The following is a 16,258-nucleotide window of genomic DNA, read 5'->3' as shown; positions in this document are numbered from 1 at the left end:
TTGAATCCAGCAAGATACTGAGTATTCAGTTATCATGTATACATGTTTTCCAGTAAAATGCAGCTAATGAAAGGGTTGATTTCTTGAAATTGATGCTGACCAATTTAAACTGCTATTCCTATGTGGTTTTGTAAACTAAATTCAAAGGATCTTTACGATGAGGTTTATTATGCCCCTTTTATTTGCTAGGAAGTAATGGCTTACAGTGGGAATAGATAAAAATGGGAATTCATGACCTTTCAACACATTAAAGTAACAAATGACCATTGCCCAAAGTTACGAACCACATTGTTGCTCTGGAACTAAAGTTTATTCATTAGGAGTAATTTCTGTGCCAGATTTGTAACCTTGATCATGGAGGACATCTCTAAAATCTAGGCTTGTCAGTTTTCTTCCTTCTTTCTGTTAATCTCCATATACAGAATGTTTTAATTCAGCCATGATGGATTTGCTATAACTGCTACCTGTACTGATTCTTCTCGACCTCCCAAGGCTATTGGGACTTGTATGCACATGCAAGCAGGACCAAAAGTGCCTCAATCCTGATAGATGGGCAGAGAATGATCAGTATTAAACCTGGCTTTATTACCCACAACTTCATAACATTCAATATTGTACACATGTAGCATTTGTCTGGAGGAAAAATTGATTTTGTGGGAATTGCTATTAGATCTTCGACCCACTCTGTGCCACCATAACAGCCCATTCACCAATTCCTTGAGGGCATTATGGGGGGGTCAATGACATGCACAACCCAAAGTTAATGTAATAAGTACAATTTAGTTGTGAGAGAATAATTCTGAAGAGTGTAATCTTTAAATATTTGAAGATGAACAATACAAGTTGTCATGAATATCTCAAGGGTTGAAAAAGAATTCCACTGTATAATTAGAGTTGAATCTGAATCTTTGGCACTAATGTTCTAAGTGGTTGGTGAGGGAGCTTTTGTTGGTGCCGATGTTTTGTCTATCCAGATGAGCTTGAGATCCAGCCAGTGTTGTAATGGATAAATTTGTGCTAACTGAGATATTTACCTAATTAATGTGTAACCTGGTTGGAAGAAGAGAGTAAGGTATCAGGAATATACGGACACCCCCAATCAAGAATGAGTAGCATTTCTACACCTCTTCAAATGCCCTCATTTGTTTCTCATTAATTTAGGAAATTTACCGTTGTGAAAATTCTTAAAATGTAAGCCATAGTCTGTCAGCATCTGAAACAGTTTTAGTCAAAGAATTTCCATTGATACTGGGAGTGTTATGATTTATGTAACCTTACTGTTATTGAAAGTTGCAATGCCGTCAGTTTAAAATTGGGTGACAGTGAAGCTGCAGTTGTAGTTTTAAACAAGATCTGCAGATGCTAGGCTAGCGTGTAATACACAAATGTGCTGGAGAAATTCAGCAGGTCATGCAGCATCCACAGGAAATAAAGGATATACATCTGACAAAGGATGTAGGCCTGAAGATTGGTTACCACTCACCTCAGGCCACAGAGGCTGTGAGAACACAGGTGGCGAATCCATAGACATCCAGTGAATCTGAAGGGACTTTTTTTTGCTGCTTTCTCCTATTCTAGGAGTGCTGGACAATACTCATGGCCTTACAGCAAACAAAAGTTCAAAAAAAATTATGAATGTTACATTTTTAAGGTACTGTTACATTTTAATGTATTATTACATGACAATAAAAGGAACCTTGAATCTTGAACTTCCTGTGGATGCTGCATAGCTTGCTGAGTTTCTCCAGCACATTTGTGTATTGCAGCAATTGTTTTTTTATAATGGTGCAAATCAGCTGTGGATATCAGTTGAGTCAGGAACTATTTTATTAATTTTTTTTTAGAGAGTTGGACATGGGGACAAGAACCACGCAGATGCAGATCGATCTCCAATATTCCTGCAGTTCATTGACTGCGTGTGGCAAATGACAAAACAGGTGAGTGCTTTTAATAACTCGTCCCACCTTGCTTTGATTTGGTACATAATTCAGTACATATGAGGCAGTGCGGTTAGAGCAATGCTATTGCAGCGCCAATTATCCAAGTTCAAATCTGACATCGTCTGACTCTACCCGTTTCTGCATGGGTTTCCTCCAGGTGCTTTGTTTTTCTCCAACAGTTTCAAACATACCAGGTTTGTACGTTAATTAGGGTATTGGGAGGCATGAGCTCATGAGCCAGAAGGGCCTGTTGCCAAGCTGTATGTTTAAATTTATATCTGAATAATACACAGATTAAACATTTTTGAGTATTTTGACAATTCCTAAAGTGAGGATTTAGACATTTCAAAAGGAGCTCATTTAACCAATTTTTCTTTAAAAAGATAGCATATTCATAGGAAAAATGTATATTTGTATAAAACTATTATCCTGGAGATTATGAAGAACATTCTAGCAGCTATTTAATTCTACTCATTTAAGCCAAGTAAGGACATAGAAAGGTAATATTGTAGGCTGGGAGAAGAATGCCTTGAATGGGGCTACATGGTGTGGTGGTCACGATGGTAACTGAAGTCGAGTCGAATGCACCTTCACTTTTCATAGGATGTTTGCCACACACAATTGAATGTTGGAAAAGAAATGTGTGTATGGGGGGTGGCAGTGGCAGGGGAGGTGGTAAATAGTTCTTTCAACTTGTGACACAAAATAGGAAAGGATAATTTGAGTAAAATGGCTTGGAGCAGGAAACTTCAGCTATTATTTGATGATATAGATCAGCCATTCTCAACCTTTTTTTGGCTGTGAGCCTCTTACGACTGCTCAAAGTTTATGGGGTCCCTTCCCTGTGAAGCAGTCAAGCTTTGTGTTTCCTACTGACTACATAAAAAAAAATTAAAAATATTTGTTACGTGAGGGCCTCTGTTGAGAATGGCTGATATAGAGACTATAAATGGTTAGCTGAACTAAAGCTATCTGATAAGAATTTCTACGCATGTGAAGCAGAGGTTTCATCTAGTGATCACTGTTGGAGAGATTTATTAAAATATGCTCAAAAGAATATTTTTCTCTTTGCTCTAGTTTCCAACTGCCTTTCAGTTTAATGAACTTTTCTTAATTACCATTCTGGATCACCTGTATAGCTGTCGGTTTGGAACCTTTCTTTACACCTGTGAACAACAGCGCTCAAAGGAGGTTGGTATAACCAGTTTATGGAGACTGTCTGCCAGACAACTGGTGGAGGTCACCCTGAATCACTCTATGGTATTGCTTCCATACCAAAAACCAACTTGATACTTATAAGCTGTGCTCAGGCCCTGAAACTAGTTTTTTATTGGGTGGGGGGAGGGGGTAGAGGGTGGAGGCATGGGGATAATAAAAATTCTGTATTTCATACCTTTTCAAACAAAGCCTCTACTACATTTGCCAGATTTTCTCTTCATCCTGTTTGCCTTTTATTTCGCTCTTTCTCCAGCTGCTTTATTTTTTTTCCCTCTGTTCAGCTCAATTTGGCTTTTCAGTTCATACTCATATTCCACTGTTTACTGAGAGAGAGGGCAGGAATCGGCACACATCTATAAAATCAGATCAAGAAGGGAAGAAATAGGGAAGCAACAGAACTGGAACACATTTTTATTAGTTTTTCAGATTTTGGAATCCAAAACTCGATACAGAAAACCTGGGAAAGAGGAAGAATTTGCACACATTCTGATTGAAGGAATGTGTGTTTGCACTGATAATGCTATTTTAACCTTGGTGCCGTATTTTTTTTTCACGCTAGTTGACTTGCTGTGTCGTTGTTATGTGCCTTTGGAAATTTTACTGTATTAAAGACACTTTATCAGTGGAAGGAAAAACTCATTTGTGAGTCTCTTTTCCTGGAACTGTCTCCCTGCTTGCTTCCCTTGCTCTTTTTGTACCTTCTGCTCTCTCAGCCTCTTTCTTTCTGTCCTTTAATAACTTATGCTTGTCATTATTTTACTTCTGTACCTCCAATTTCCCTCTGCTTTATCTTTTTTGTATCTTTGAATTTATCGTCTCTCTCTTTTGTATGTTTTAAATTTTGTATAACTTGAGGGTCTGATGTGGAATGAGCTTCCGGCAGATGTGGTTGAGGCGGGATCATTGGTTACATTTAAGGAAAGACTGGATAGTTACATGGAGGGGAGAGGATTGGAGGGGTCTGGACCAGGTGCTGGTCAGTGGGACTAGGAGGGTGGGGATTTGTTTCGGCATGGACTAGTAGGGCCAAACTGGCCTGTTCTGTGCTGTATATGGTGATATGATATGGACCAGATAAAAATAAATGATCCTTTCTGCCCTTGGGAATTCCAGGTTTCCTCTTGGATGTCAGCATAACCATGTAACTGTCTTTGAAAACATAAGCAACATATCAGTTGATATTGGAACTTCCTTTTTACAATGTTAACACTTTAAGAAATAGTTAAAGATAAAATGTGCTATATAATCAAAAGAATCTGAAATATCATTTGTGCAATATTATTTAAGTCATTTTCTTTGATTCAAGGAATTGCAGAAAAGGACAATATCCTTGTGGTCTTTTATAAACAGTGAATTAGACAAGTACATCAATCCCTTCTATATAAAAGACCAACGTGTGTTATACCCAGTGGCCAGCATGCGGCACTTGGATCTCTGGGTCAACTATTACATTCGTTGGAACCCTTGGTTCAGACAACAGGTATGGTGATGAGAAAGAATTCTATAATACACACTATCTCTGTAAGAGCAAGTAAAGCTTTGAAGGCGAGTGATATTCAGTTCGTTATTCATTTTCAAAAGAAGCGCTTTAGTTTGCCAGGCACAAATCTGTGATATAATGAATTTGTCTAATGAGATTTTGTTGCTAACTCCATGACAATGGATGTTGTCAAAACTTCCTTTAAATGATATAAAGATTGTTTCTTCTGTTAGTTTCTGCCCATTATTCATGAACGTGGCATGTTTTGTTTTTTAATCTCAATTCAATCTAATTTACATTCTACACACTCACTGATCCTGACAAATTATTTGTTGTCCAATTTTACAAAATGTCCATCATAATTTATCCAATTGAATGTCATATTTTCATCAGTATAATTTTGCTCTTATTTTGCGATCATATTTTCCGTGAGTGATCTTTTGAATAAGTTTGTTCCTGTAATTTTTACTTGCTCTTTGAAAGAATATCTAATTAACCCTTCATCTTAATCTGCCCTCTGCCCCTGTAAACTGAACGAGCTGTTCACCTTTTTAAAAATTGCATTTCTGAGCAGATTTCTTTACCTGTATGTAAGAAAATAGTAATTTTTTTTTTTTGCTCTCCCACTCTGGATTGCAATTTAAGAGAACGTAAAAATCAATACCAGAAGATATTTATCTTGTAGTCAAGTACAACCATTGCAAACATTTACATGTGTAGGGTTCAAGAAACTTGCCAGGGCATTGTGGGTCTGCAGTCTTAACTATCACCAAGTCACATAATAACATAAGAAATAGGAGCAGGATTAGGCTATCCGGCCTGTTGAGCCTGCTCCGCCATTCCATGTGATCATAGCTAATCTGATGATAGGCTCATCTCCACCTCCCTGCCTTTTTCCCCATATCCTTTGATTCCCTTACTATGTAAAAATCTATCCAACCTTATCTTAAATTTATTTACTGAGGTATCCTCCACTGCTTCAAAGGGCAGAGAATTCCACAGATTCATCCTCTGGGAAAAGCATTTCTTCCTCATCTCTATCCTAAATCTACTACCCTGAATCTTGAGGCTATGTCTCCTCGTTCTGCTCTCCCTACCAATGTAAACAACCTCCCTACCCCTATCTTATCTATGCTTTTCATAATTTTGTTTCGATAAGATCCCCTCTCATTCTTCTAAATTCCAGTGAATATAGCCCCAGACGACTCATTCTCCCCTCATCTCTGGAATCAACCTGGCGAACCTTCTCTGCACCGCCTCCAAAGCCAGTACATCCATCTTCTGGTAAGGAGACCAGAACTGTACGCAGTCCTCTCGATGTAGCCTCACCAGTACTTTGTACAGTTGCAGCATGACCTCCCTGATCTTAAATTCAGTCTATTGAGCAATGAAGTCCAGCATTCCATTTGCCTTCTCAATAGCCTGCTGCACCTGTGATCAACTTTTTACGATTCATGCACGGTGCCTCTAATTCTGCATGGCAGGATGATGCCATCTTTTTTGAATATTTTATTTTGGATTTTCAAAATCTCATGTAAACATTACATTACGCTCTTTTCCCATGTAATTTACAGAGTCCATTCCCCCTCTCCTTTTTTGAATATTTTAATTTTTGTTTTTTTCTTAATATTTCTTCAATATATACAAATATCCACCAACTAATTACAAACGTGTGGTGTTGTTTTCCCCCTCTCCCCACCCCCCCCCCCCCCCTAATAAAGAAAAACCACTGGTGAATCTTTACTGCATCCTTCCTACAAAATGGTCACCAGAATTGGATGTGAGCTTACTGGTGTTTTATACGTGTTCTGTGTAATCTAAGTGTACTTGGTGCCTCTATGAAGCAGTGTATCCCATATGCTTTGTGAATTGAGATCTATTTTTGCCAATTTTAAAGATTTGTATGTACTCTGATCCTACGCTCCTTTTCATACTGTTCTGTTAAGTTAAATTGCTCTTGTTTTTACTAAAATAATTGCACTTTGCTGCGTTAAATTTAATTTCCTACTTGTTTGTCTATTTTCCCAGCCTTTCTCCTTCAGCTGACTGCATCCATCTTGCTTCCATGAGCTACAATTTTGCTAACCAGCCTTTTTATCCACCTTAGCAAAAAGCCATCTGGTTAACAATATAGATAACATCTTTTATTGCGTTATCAAGTATTCAATCAGGTTAGACGGAAATTCACCTTTGGCCAGTCTGTGCTGGTTCTTTTTATATACACATTTCTTAAAGTGCCTTGTTATGCCTAATTGGTTTTTAAAAGTACTACCACTGAGATTAAAGTGATGGTGAACATGTTTGGAACAATTGTTGCCTTTATCAGGCTTCCCAACATTAAGGGATGTTTGGAGGATTGTGTTAAGTTTTCTCTACAATCTCCCATGTCCTTTTACACGTTAAACACTACTGTTTAAACCTGGTGGTACTTAAAGCTTTGCCACCCTCTTTAACATCTCCATTTCAATTGACAACTTTGGCTTGGCAAGGACAAAATGCTTTCATAGTATAGCCCACTTACCCCCTATGAAATGCATGGGGTCAGAAGTGTTTTGGATTTTGTATTTTTTTGGACTTTGGAACACCATTTTTAAAAATGGACTATAAGCTGCTCAGCTGTTCTTTTGTTAGTTTTTTATTATTAGAGTAGGTTAGATGGGGTTCTTTTATATATTACCTTTGATATTTTTTCATTTTCACCCATTGCAATGGAGGGGGGGGGAATTGAGTTTATACTGTTGAAAGTTTTATACTGTATTGTCAGTTTCGTTCCCTTTTCTTCATTGTATTTCCTATAAAAATGAATAAAAAGATTGAGAAAGAAAGAAAAATGCATTAATTCACTCAGACTTAAAGAAAGATGCATTCATATTACAAAAGAACAAATTTTTACATAAGAACAAATTAACTGAAGTAGACATATATTGAAAAATCTACACTCAATAATGCTCTACTTATGTCTGCTCCATCCCATTCACTGATCAGGATTTCTGAACTCTTATTACATATTATGGGACCACGGACTAAAGTTTTGAATTTTGGATCATTTCAGTATTCAGATAAGGGGTACTCGACCTGTATTCCAGCCATGCTGATTGCTTTTGTTTACAGGCCACTTTATTTAACACCTAATCAACCACACCCTGTTCCTACAGTCCACTTCTATTTGATGCATGTCAAATAATTTGTGTTTCCTTTATAAGTTAACATCACTTTGTTTTCATGTTCTGTCTTTGTCATGGAGTTTTCCCTTTCACCACTTAATTTCTGAAGTCAGCCCGATTCTTGATGGAGACCATCAGATGAGTGTTGCCTCCAGCATCATGACATGGGGTTCCAGGATTTTGACTTGGTGACAGAGAAGAAATGGAGATGCATTTCTCATTTGGGATAGTTGGTAGATTGAGAGTCTTCAGTTTGAAACATTCCTGTGTACTGTTACTTCCTGACTTTTCCTTCTAAACAACAATGTCACAGATTCTGCAGCTGATGCCGTATCAAATTATTCAATTCCACCTTGTAGTTGGTAATACTCAAAGGGAGTGAGTGCTAAAGGAGTGGATGAAGCACCTTTTAAATGGGCTGCCTTGTCCTAAAGGGTATCTAGCTAATTGAAAGCCATTGAAACTGCATGGAACCGGGCAAGTGGAACAATCAGTTGCACATGTCATACAGATGATAGAAATGCAGGAAATTCAGAAGGCAATTTGCTTCAGGACACTCAGTCTTTTGATGCACAGTAGACAGATGGATAGAAAGGGTTGAGAAGGATATGTTGTCAATGCAGGCAAATTGGTCCAGAATGCCAATTTGTTCAGTATGGACATGTTGGGCTGACGTGCCTGTTCTGCACTGTATGACTCTGACTCTCACCTGTTGTAGTTGTGAATAAGATGGAATTGCTCCTGTTTAGTTTTTGTGGTAATGCAAGTAATTACACTGGACTGCAGTATTTTCAAAAGGTTTGCTTCCTGGAAAAGAAAATTGGGGGTTATGGTCGTCAACCAAGGTGAGCACAAGATCATTTCAAATTTGCTGTATCTCGTCTGAATTTAGTATGTTTATAATCACATAATGGAGCCGACACGTTGTGTTGGTTAAATCTGGCCTAAAAAATCTCTTCCCTGCTGATTTGAATTTATACTCGGCATCTGATGCCTCTCGTGTCAGGGTCCAACAATAGTCGGCCAGCATGGATGGATTCCAGTTGCCCTGATACCGGTTTACCATGATTGCAATGTCCTGGTGAAACCTTTCACCCTGTTTGTTGCTGACAGCACCAAGATCCAGCCGGGAAGACGTCCCAGTGCGAACGCAGAAAGTTAATTTTCAATGACATGTTGCACCTCATGGTTTTGATTGCTTGAGGTGGACTTAAAATAGGAAATCGTCTAAATAGGTTATATCTCAGACGTGGTACATGATGAGAAATTTAAAGGTAATTTTTGTTATCAGCAGGCCAAAATCCATAAAATACATCCTAAAGTGTTCAGGAAGCAAAGTTGTCCGGTGTTATTGAATTGCTTTGCACAATATAAAGAATCTGGTCCACCAGGTGCTTAAGAATGTGACGAGGGCTGAATGGGTTGGAAGGGGTTGTAAAATTGAATCCTGAAGGAAAAAAAATTATTTAACTCTCATCAGAGAAATTGATTGTGTTTGGGGAATAAATCCCTTTATAGAAATTATTGCAGAATAATAGTTTTGCTTAATAAAAGATGAAGAATGTGCTTTATGGTCTTTGTTCCTTCTTTGAACAGCAAGACCCAGTTCAGCAGCGATACAAAGAATTGTTGGTTGTGCGAGAGCAGTTACTGAAGAAACTAGAGGAACTGCAGCTTTCAGACTCTTCGACAGCAATGCTTCCCCATGTTTCAAATTCATCCACTCCCTCTTCTCCAGTGCCACTGTCCCCACGGTCACAGACAACTCTTTGAGCTGTGCACTTGAAAATCTGAATCCTCCTAGCTCTGATTACTTTAGAAATTGTAAAGAATTTATATGTAATAGTGCAGCATGTTAAAAGATGCTGGATAGGGGTGTTGATTTATTTGCATGTTAATACTATAATGCTTCTTTATACAAAAATTAATTAAAATATTTTGATAAATAAAGGTATATAATTCTAAATTACGCTTGTGCCTTAGTTTAAATGGTAGCAGGCTGCCATTTATATAGGGTTAATGTCCTGCTATTTCTTTTTGAGTCAGATGCAATACTGATTTTCTTAATCACTGAAGGAAGAAAACTGTGGAATTACTCATCTCAAATCTGGCTCTGCCAGACTGCTAGCAAGCGTCCATCAGTTAAACGTGTTTGCGAGCTTTAGCAAATTACTTATCACATTCTGCTCCCGACCATAAAGTTATCGAGGTAATCAAAAGTCAGTATTAAACATTACAAGCACTAGGTTAGGAAAGTCTTTGAAACTCAATGGGGATGAAATTGATCATGGGCTATAGGACCAAATGGGCAAAAGGAAGGCATCAACCTCTATTGTAATTCTGCTTGATTCATGGGCTACCAATTTGATATTGCTTGCTGGCACTGTCACCCATGTTTAGTTTAGTTTCATCTGAATTTTCTGTCACTGCAGATGGTCATATTCGGTGTTTTCTTTTAACATCAAACAGGCTGAGCTTTGCCACGTTTTATACGAACACTTTCACTGGAAAGAACTCACACAATAATACCGTAGGAACATCAATATTCCTGATGGAGTTTTTAAGCCAACTTAATTGTGGGTTATTTATCACTAACTAAAAAAAGTTACACTTCATTTAAACAAAATTTATGGTAATAAATATTTCTTGGGGGCCTACAAAAAAATGGACTAATTTTGGAATCTACTGAATTTTGATAACTGATTAATCTTGGCTGTCATTGTCAAGCACTCTTGTATCAATGGATCTTAAAATAACACTGCAGGGTTAAGTCTGAAAATTTTACATTGAAATAGTGGATAAGAAAATGGCCTATGAGAAGGTTAAATGTTAGACTGTTAATAAAATCGACAGTGATAATAAGCTGTAGTTCCCTGTGCTTCAGGGTAGTAAAGCATAGTACTTTGCTTTGCACTCTGGGACATTTTTCAAATCGTTTAATTTTTTTTCAACCCTATTGGAAGCATTAATTAGTTTAGGATTTTGTGTTCATTGTGCAAGGACCAGTAAATTTATTCTGTATTGTGAGGGTGATGGGGTTGACCTGACTGTATTTAAAATATCTCGTAGGTTGAGCTTAAGGATAGCAAGCGAGTTCTTGTGTCTTGGCCAATATTGATGATCACTAATGAAACACGTTATTTGATCTTCAGTCTTGTGCTTTTGGATTCAATGCTTTGAAATCCAAAACTTTACATCTATTCCAACAATAGTTGCACTTCAAACGAATAATCAATTGACACTGTGTTGAGCTTTGAATCATTGAGGATGCAAAACAAGGAGCACTTGTTATTTTTCATTCAGTTTTGTTTCAAAATTAATACAAGAACAGATCACATTTAAGATGCAAGCTTGCTTCAAATTCAAAGTCTGCACTGAATTTAGCTGCTTCCTAATTTGTACATTGTTTCACTGCATCAGGCAAACCAATCTGCAGAAATTATATTAAATTCATAGATTTGTGGTTTCTATTTTTTTTTCCAAAATCTTAGTTATTTCAAGATTTGCTTTACTGTTGATCCTTGGTTGGATTTGGCTACCAATTGCAGGATACAAATAGACCATTATACTATCCTCAATATAAATGTTTACTGTTGTAATCTGAAATTGAGAAAAATGTAATATTAAATCTTGACTCTCCATCAGATTTAAGCAATAGATCAGCCACCTGAAGCTATTAAAACAAAACTTAAAACCTGGGTTTGATTACAAGGGTGCAAGAAGGTCTTTGTCAGCTGGAGTTTTCCTTATTGCCTTCTGTCAGGTTGTAATGTGCAGCTGCTTTCTGAATGTTGTGTTGGACATTTATTTGTGAGGGAATGATGCACCTTGTGACATTTTTGTATTAATTGGGCCCTGTTGCCATTTGTGACCTCAGTTTAATAATTGTCTCTGCTTAAAATAAGTTGAATTCAGGCTAAGAAATTTTAATTGGTTTTGGATGTTTAGTGATAAATATGCCTAAATTGTATATGTAAATCATAAAGTATGTATTATTTTTTTCCAATATTCTTCACAAGGATATTATTAAATAATAAGCAAACCCAGGCTGCTTTTTGGCTCCTCTAACTGTGCTACTTCAGTGATGAGACATTTATTTTATCTGCAGCTGCATTTATTTTGTGGCAAATTCAACGTATTCAGGCTGATGGTTTCAATCTGCTGATCACAAATAATATGTTGTGGCCAAATATTGTTGTTGATTTCCACTTAGTCTTGAAGTACTTCTCCATACTATTGGAGGCTTGAATTCAGGCTGGTATAAAATCATAAAAAGGGTGAATTTGGACTGAGGCTCAGATATGATGCACATATTTCATTGACGACTGACTATATTAATGTTGTATAATGTTGCCTTCAAATAAAACATCTTCCTTTTAACGTGTGTCTGTTGTAAAGGAGCTTTTATAACTGCAGTACAAGTAAATAGAAGAAAAAATATTTCTAAAGAGTACTCTAGGGTTGAGATACAGTATCTTGTGCAGGGGCGGAAGATTCAACACTTGAATTAGAGGCCCAGAAGGTCCTCGTTTATGGTATAACCCATTATTAATCTCTTGAGTGTCCTGTTTTACAGTGTATGATTTCTGAACCTTTCCATCAAATTAATGAGTCAGTTTTAATGTTCATTTAAGATCAGTCTTACAACATGATGTAATTATTATACAATAGGTAAATGACAGTACAGGCTTGTATTTATTTTGTGGTTTTAAAAAAAAATGTTGAGACCACATCTTTGTGGTTTAAATTAAATTTAAACTAAATGTAGCTTTCATTTTGTTTTGACACATTTCATCTTCATTGGTTTGTAGCATTTTCTTGTCCAGTTGTTTGAGTATATTTATTTTTCTCAGGATATTTGCCTTCAAATTCACATTTAGCTTTTTGTTTCCATATCTGGAGTTTCCAAAAACTGCAGACATTCTGAGGGGGCAAGATTACTGGTTATAAAAGTATAAATACTGTATTAATACATTAAAGATAATTGAATGTGGATAACATTAGTCTATTGTCTCAATCTTTTTTACATGCTTTGTACACATTGCATTGCAAATTGATGTTAATAATTAAACAGTATACAAAATTGATCTATTATGTTTGCCTTGTACAAACAAAAATGCTATTTAGCTACTGAGAAATAAAAATGAGATGATATCTTAATGTTTTGATGCTTCACTGTTTAATGCTAATTTTCAATTTTTTTAGTCTATTAAGCATTTATAGGTTACATTTTAGCTTGGGAATAATTAAAAAAATTTTTTTTAACAACTTATAAACAAATTAAGCTTTTATCCCAGCCTGAAAGGTTGTAATGAAACTAAAAGTGCATTTGATTGAAAGAGAGAGTAATCTACAAACCAGGTTGAAGGCAATGCAAATACCAATCTCTCGAACATATCATTTACACCTTCTTAATAAAACTACTTTAATTCCACTGTTCTTCAAGACAGAAAAGTGAGTCATCAATCCAGAACATGTTCACAGGGAAAAATGATCATATACTTTCCACAGATTTAGATTAAATGTTTTAACCATTTTAACCACAAATGCTACACTACAGAATTATGAAAATGCAAAAGTTTTTAATCATCAACAGGTTCCAGAATTCACATGAAGATTCAACTAACTTCAAAAATATAAAGAAAAATTATAAATATCTACATTTCCAGCCTTGCAAGTATGAAGACTAATATTTCTTCACAAAAATCAAGTGACATAATTATATAAGTTTCTGCAATGTTTGAGGTTTTTTCTTTAAAACAAAATTATCCAAAGACTGATAGACAGAGAAACTACAAAACTAAGGGGTTATCTATTTATTGGACAAACAAAAAATTGATGTTTATCAGATTTTATTTCAGAAAAAAAAGTATGTGTTTCACATTATAAATTTCTATTATAGCAGTCAATTTGGATTATTTCTGAATTATTGTTCTGGGAAAAACACTCTAAAACTAAACAGTTACATCTTCCATGCAATTCCATTTTTAATTCAGATACCCCAGTCATCTGTACAGCTAAATTGTATCAAACCAGATCTAACCCGAAGGAAAGAATCTAATTTGCATCATCAAATTAGACTGATATGAAAGGCACTATAAAACACCATGAATTTTTTGAAACAAATGTCCCATTACTGCTCATTACATTTGTACTTCTTGCAAATCAAATAAATTGCTGAAGTTCAAGTTTGTTTTCTTCTAATTGTACATTTCCAACCTGACCAAATGGTGTATCTCTGGACTATCGTGCACTCACAGACACACTAATGACATATACATAGCCATTCAAAATAAATAACGTAAAAATAATCTAGGATTGTTCAACAGTTACATTACTTGCAGGGGGAAAAGCTATTTTCTGTTTTTTTTAATGGTCCTGTACTTCCTTAAAGTTAATATCTCAAAGATAAATCTGGGCTGGATGGTCAGGGTCCTACGTGGTTCTCGGAGACCTCTTTAAGCACCACACCCTATAGATATAATTGAGGGGGACGCCAGTGATCTTCTCAGCAATTTTAATCGCTCTCAGTACTGACGTCTGATCTGATGCTTTGCAGATACCACACCACACGACGACGCAGCCAGCCAGGACACACTCTATTGGGCTTCTTTAGAATGTTGTAATGATGGTGGCCGGTAGCCTTGCCCTCCTCAAACTCCTTCCTGAAGAAGTGCAGCTGCTGATGTGCTTTCCTGATGTAGGTTCAGGATAGGTTGTCCTTTAATTTCACCCAACAACTTTGTGCTACCCACACTCTCGATGACCGAGCCATTGATACGTAGTGGGGTACATGTGATGTTTACGAAGCTCTTGAGCTAAGGGTTATTAGCTCTAAGCTTTTCTGTTAACCTGTGTTGAGTAAGAGCAGACCCAGTTTATCTGTAAGTCAAGCTCTCACATTCAGGCCATATCTTGGTGAATCTCTTCTGCACTTTTTAATGCTACTGTATCCATCTTAGTGTGGCGATCAGAACTGTACACAATACTCTTAAATGTGACCTACCAACACATTGTGCAACTGCAACATGATACCCTGACTCTTCTCGTCAATGGCTTAAGCAGTATTTTGAAGGCTGCCCTCACTCTCCTAGTCACTGTTGCAATTTTCTGCTCGTTTTGAACTAGCACCCCAAGATCCTGCTGTCCATAAATACTCCTGAGGTTCTTGTTTAATGGCTTGTTCGCATTTAATGTCCCAGCAAGCATTAGCTCTCACTTGCTTGCATTAAATTTCATTTACCCCTACTCCTCTCAACTTTTCAACTAATCTTTGTCCCTCTACATTCTTTACTAACTTTTTTTGCTCTCTCCTGCTCCACCAATTTTTGGGTAGACTTGCTCATTCTCATCTAGGGTCCTAACCCATCCTTGTGGTACACAACTGGAAAAACAGCCCTTTACCATTTGCTCTCTTCTCTCCAAACCCATTTTGGATCCAATTTCTCAGAACAGCACGGTTGGCCGAGCAGTTCGCACGAGGCCTTTCCAGAGCTAGTGATCGGGACCAGGATTCGAACCTCGGGCTGTCTGTCGAGTTTGTCTGCTCTCCCCAAGACTGGGTGGATTTTCCCCAAGGACTCCAGTTTCCACCCACTGTTCAAAACATACCAGGTTTGTAGGTGAGTTGGGTGTAAATGGAGTGGCATGGACTTGTGAGCTGAAATGGCCTGTTACGGTGCTGCTGGTCGAAATTTAAAAATGCCTTGCATTCCGTCCTTCCTCACCTGGACCAGCCTCGCTGAAGTCTGGGTCAAATGCCTCTCAGCCTTCATCAATTTTATTAGTTGCTTCTTGGGAAAAAAATCTCATTGGAATCTGTGAGATGTGGTTTTGCTGGCACAAAACAATGGAGAGTCCCTTTCAGTTGAATGCAAGTTCTGTCCCTCAGAATTTTTAAAACACTGTCATTTCTATTTTTCCATTGGGTTTCTGCCTGTGGTTTTCTATTTCTCACTCCTGCCCTTTTGGAAAGAGAGAGGGACATGAGGTGTCCTCCAGTTCAACCCTGTGGCCTTCATGATACAACTGTTTTAGCGGTGGTGCCAATGAAGGACTTCATGGTGTGGTTCCCTCACTGCCTGAAGGTTCCTGGGCATCGGAGCAGCAGAAGGGACACGTTCCCCAAACGTTCACCCCCTGCTCCAGTCCCGACATTCAGGAGCCAAAGGGACTTGGACAAGGGCGGGATTCTCAAAGATGGAGTTGGGGGGGTGGCACCAGAAGGAATAAAATGGATCGGTTTCGGTCCGTCCCCCCCTCGCAGAAACTCTTCAATTTTATCGGCTTCACTCCACCCGAAATAAAACATTGTTTCCTTTAAACTTTCCCGTCGGGTGTCGAGGAAACGAGAGTCCAGTCCGAAACGTTCAGTGCGGACGAGATCATTCAGGACCCATCTGGTGTTTGGGTATTGGCCCCGCCCCCAGACCGGCCCCGCCCCGCCGGCCTCCCAT

At 37.6% G+C, this 16,258-nt stretch overlaps 1 protein-coding gene and 1 long non-coding RNA gene across 5 annotated transcripts in view; one reads left to right on the top strand and one right to left on the bottom strand.

Annotated features, from left to right (window-relative positions):
* Positions 1–12,962, top strand: part of LOC138740246 (myotubularin-like) — a 120,862-nt gene extending 107,900 nt beyond the window's left edge. For 2 of the 3 annotated variants that reach the window (XM_069892595.1, XM_069892597.1), the window contains 4 exons: positions 1,845–1,937; positions 3,018–3,131; positions 4,465–4,638; positions 9,399–12,962. In XM_069892595.1, coding sequence (XP_069748696.1) covers positions 1,845–1,937; positions 3,018–3,131; positions 4,465–4,638; positions 9,399–9,575 — 558 coding nt within the window. In that variant the 3' untranslated portion in view covers positions 9,576–12,962. The other variant, XM_069892596.1, reaches the window with a different exon arrangement.
* On the bottom strand, positions 339–16,249 carry LOC138740249 (uncharacterized). 2 transcript variants are annotated; one of them, XR_011342769.1, is made up of 5 exons: positions 15,207–16,249; positions 7,316–7,430; positions 3,334–3,511; positions 1,484–1,601; positions 339–542 (listed from the first exon to the last, which is right to left on the bottom strand). It is a non-coding gene; the product is annotated as an uncharacterized lncRNA (long non-coding RNA). The 2 variants fall into 2 exon arrangements; XR_011342770.1 differs by lacking the exon at positions 1,484–1,601.
* Positions 16,250–16,258: the final 9 nt, after the last annotated feature.

This window comes from Narcine bancroftii, chromosome 8 (genome assembly GCF_036971445.1).
Source record: "Narcine bancroftii isolate sNarBan1 chromosome 8, sNarBan1.hap1, whole genome shotgun sequence".
Classification (NCBI taxonomy): domain Eukaryota; kingdom Metazoa; phylum Chordata; class Chondrichthyes; order Torpediniformes; family Narcinidae; genus Narcine; species Narcine bancroftii.
Note: the sequence above shows the minus strand (reverse complement) of the source record. Positions and strands in the feature narration are given on the sequence as shown.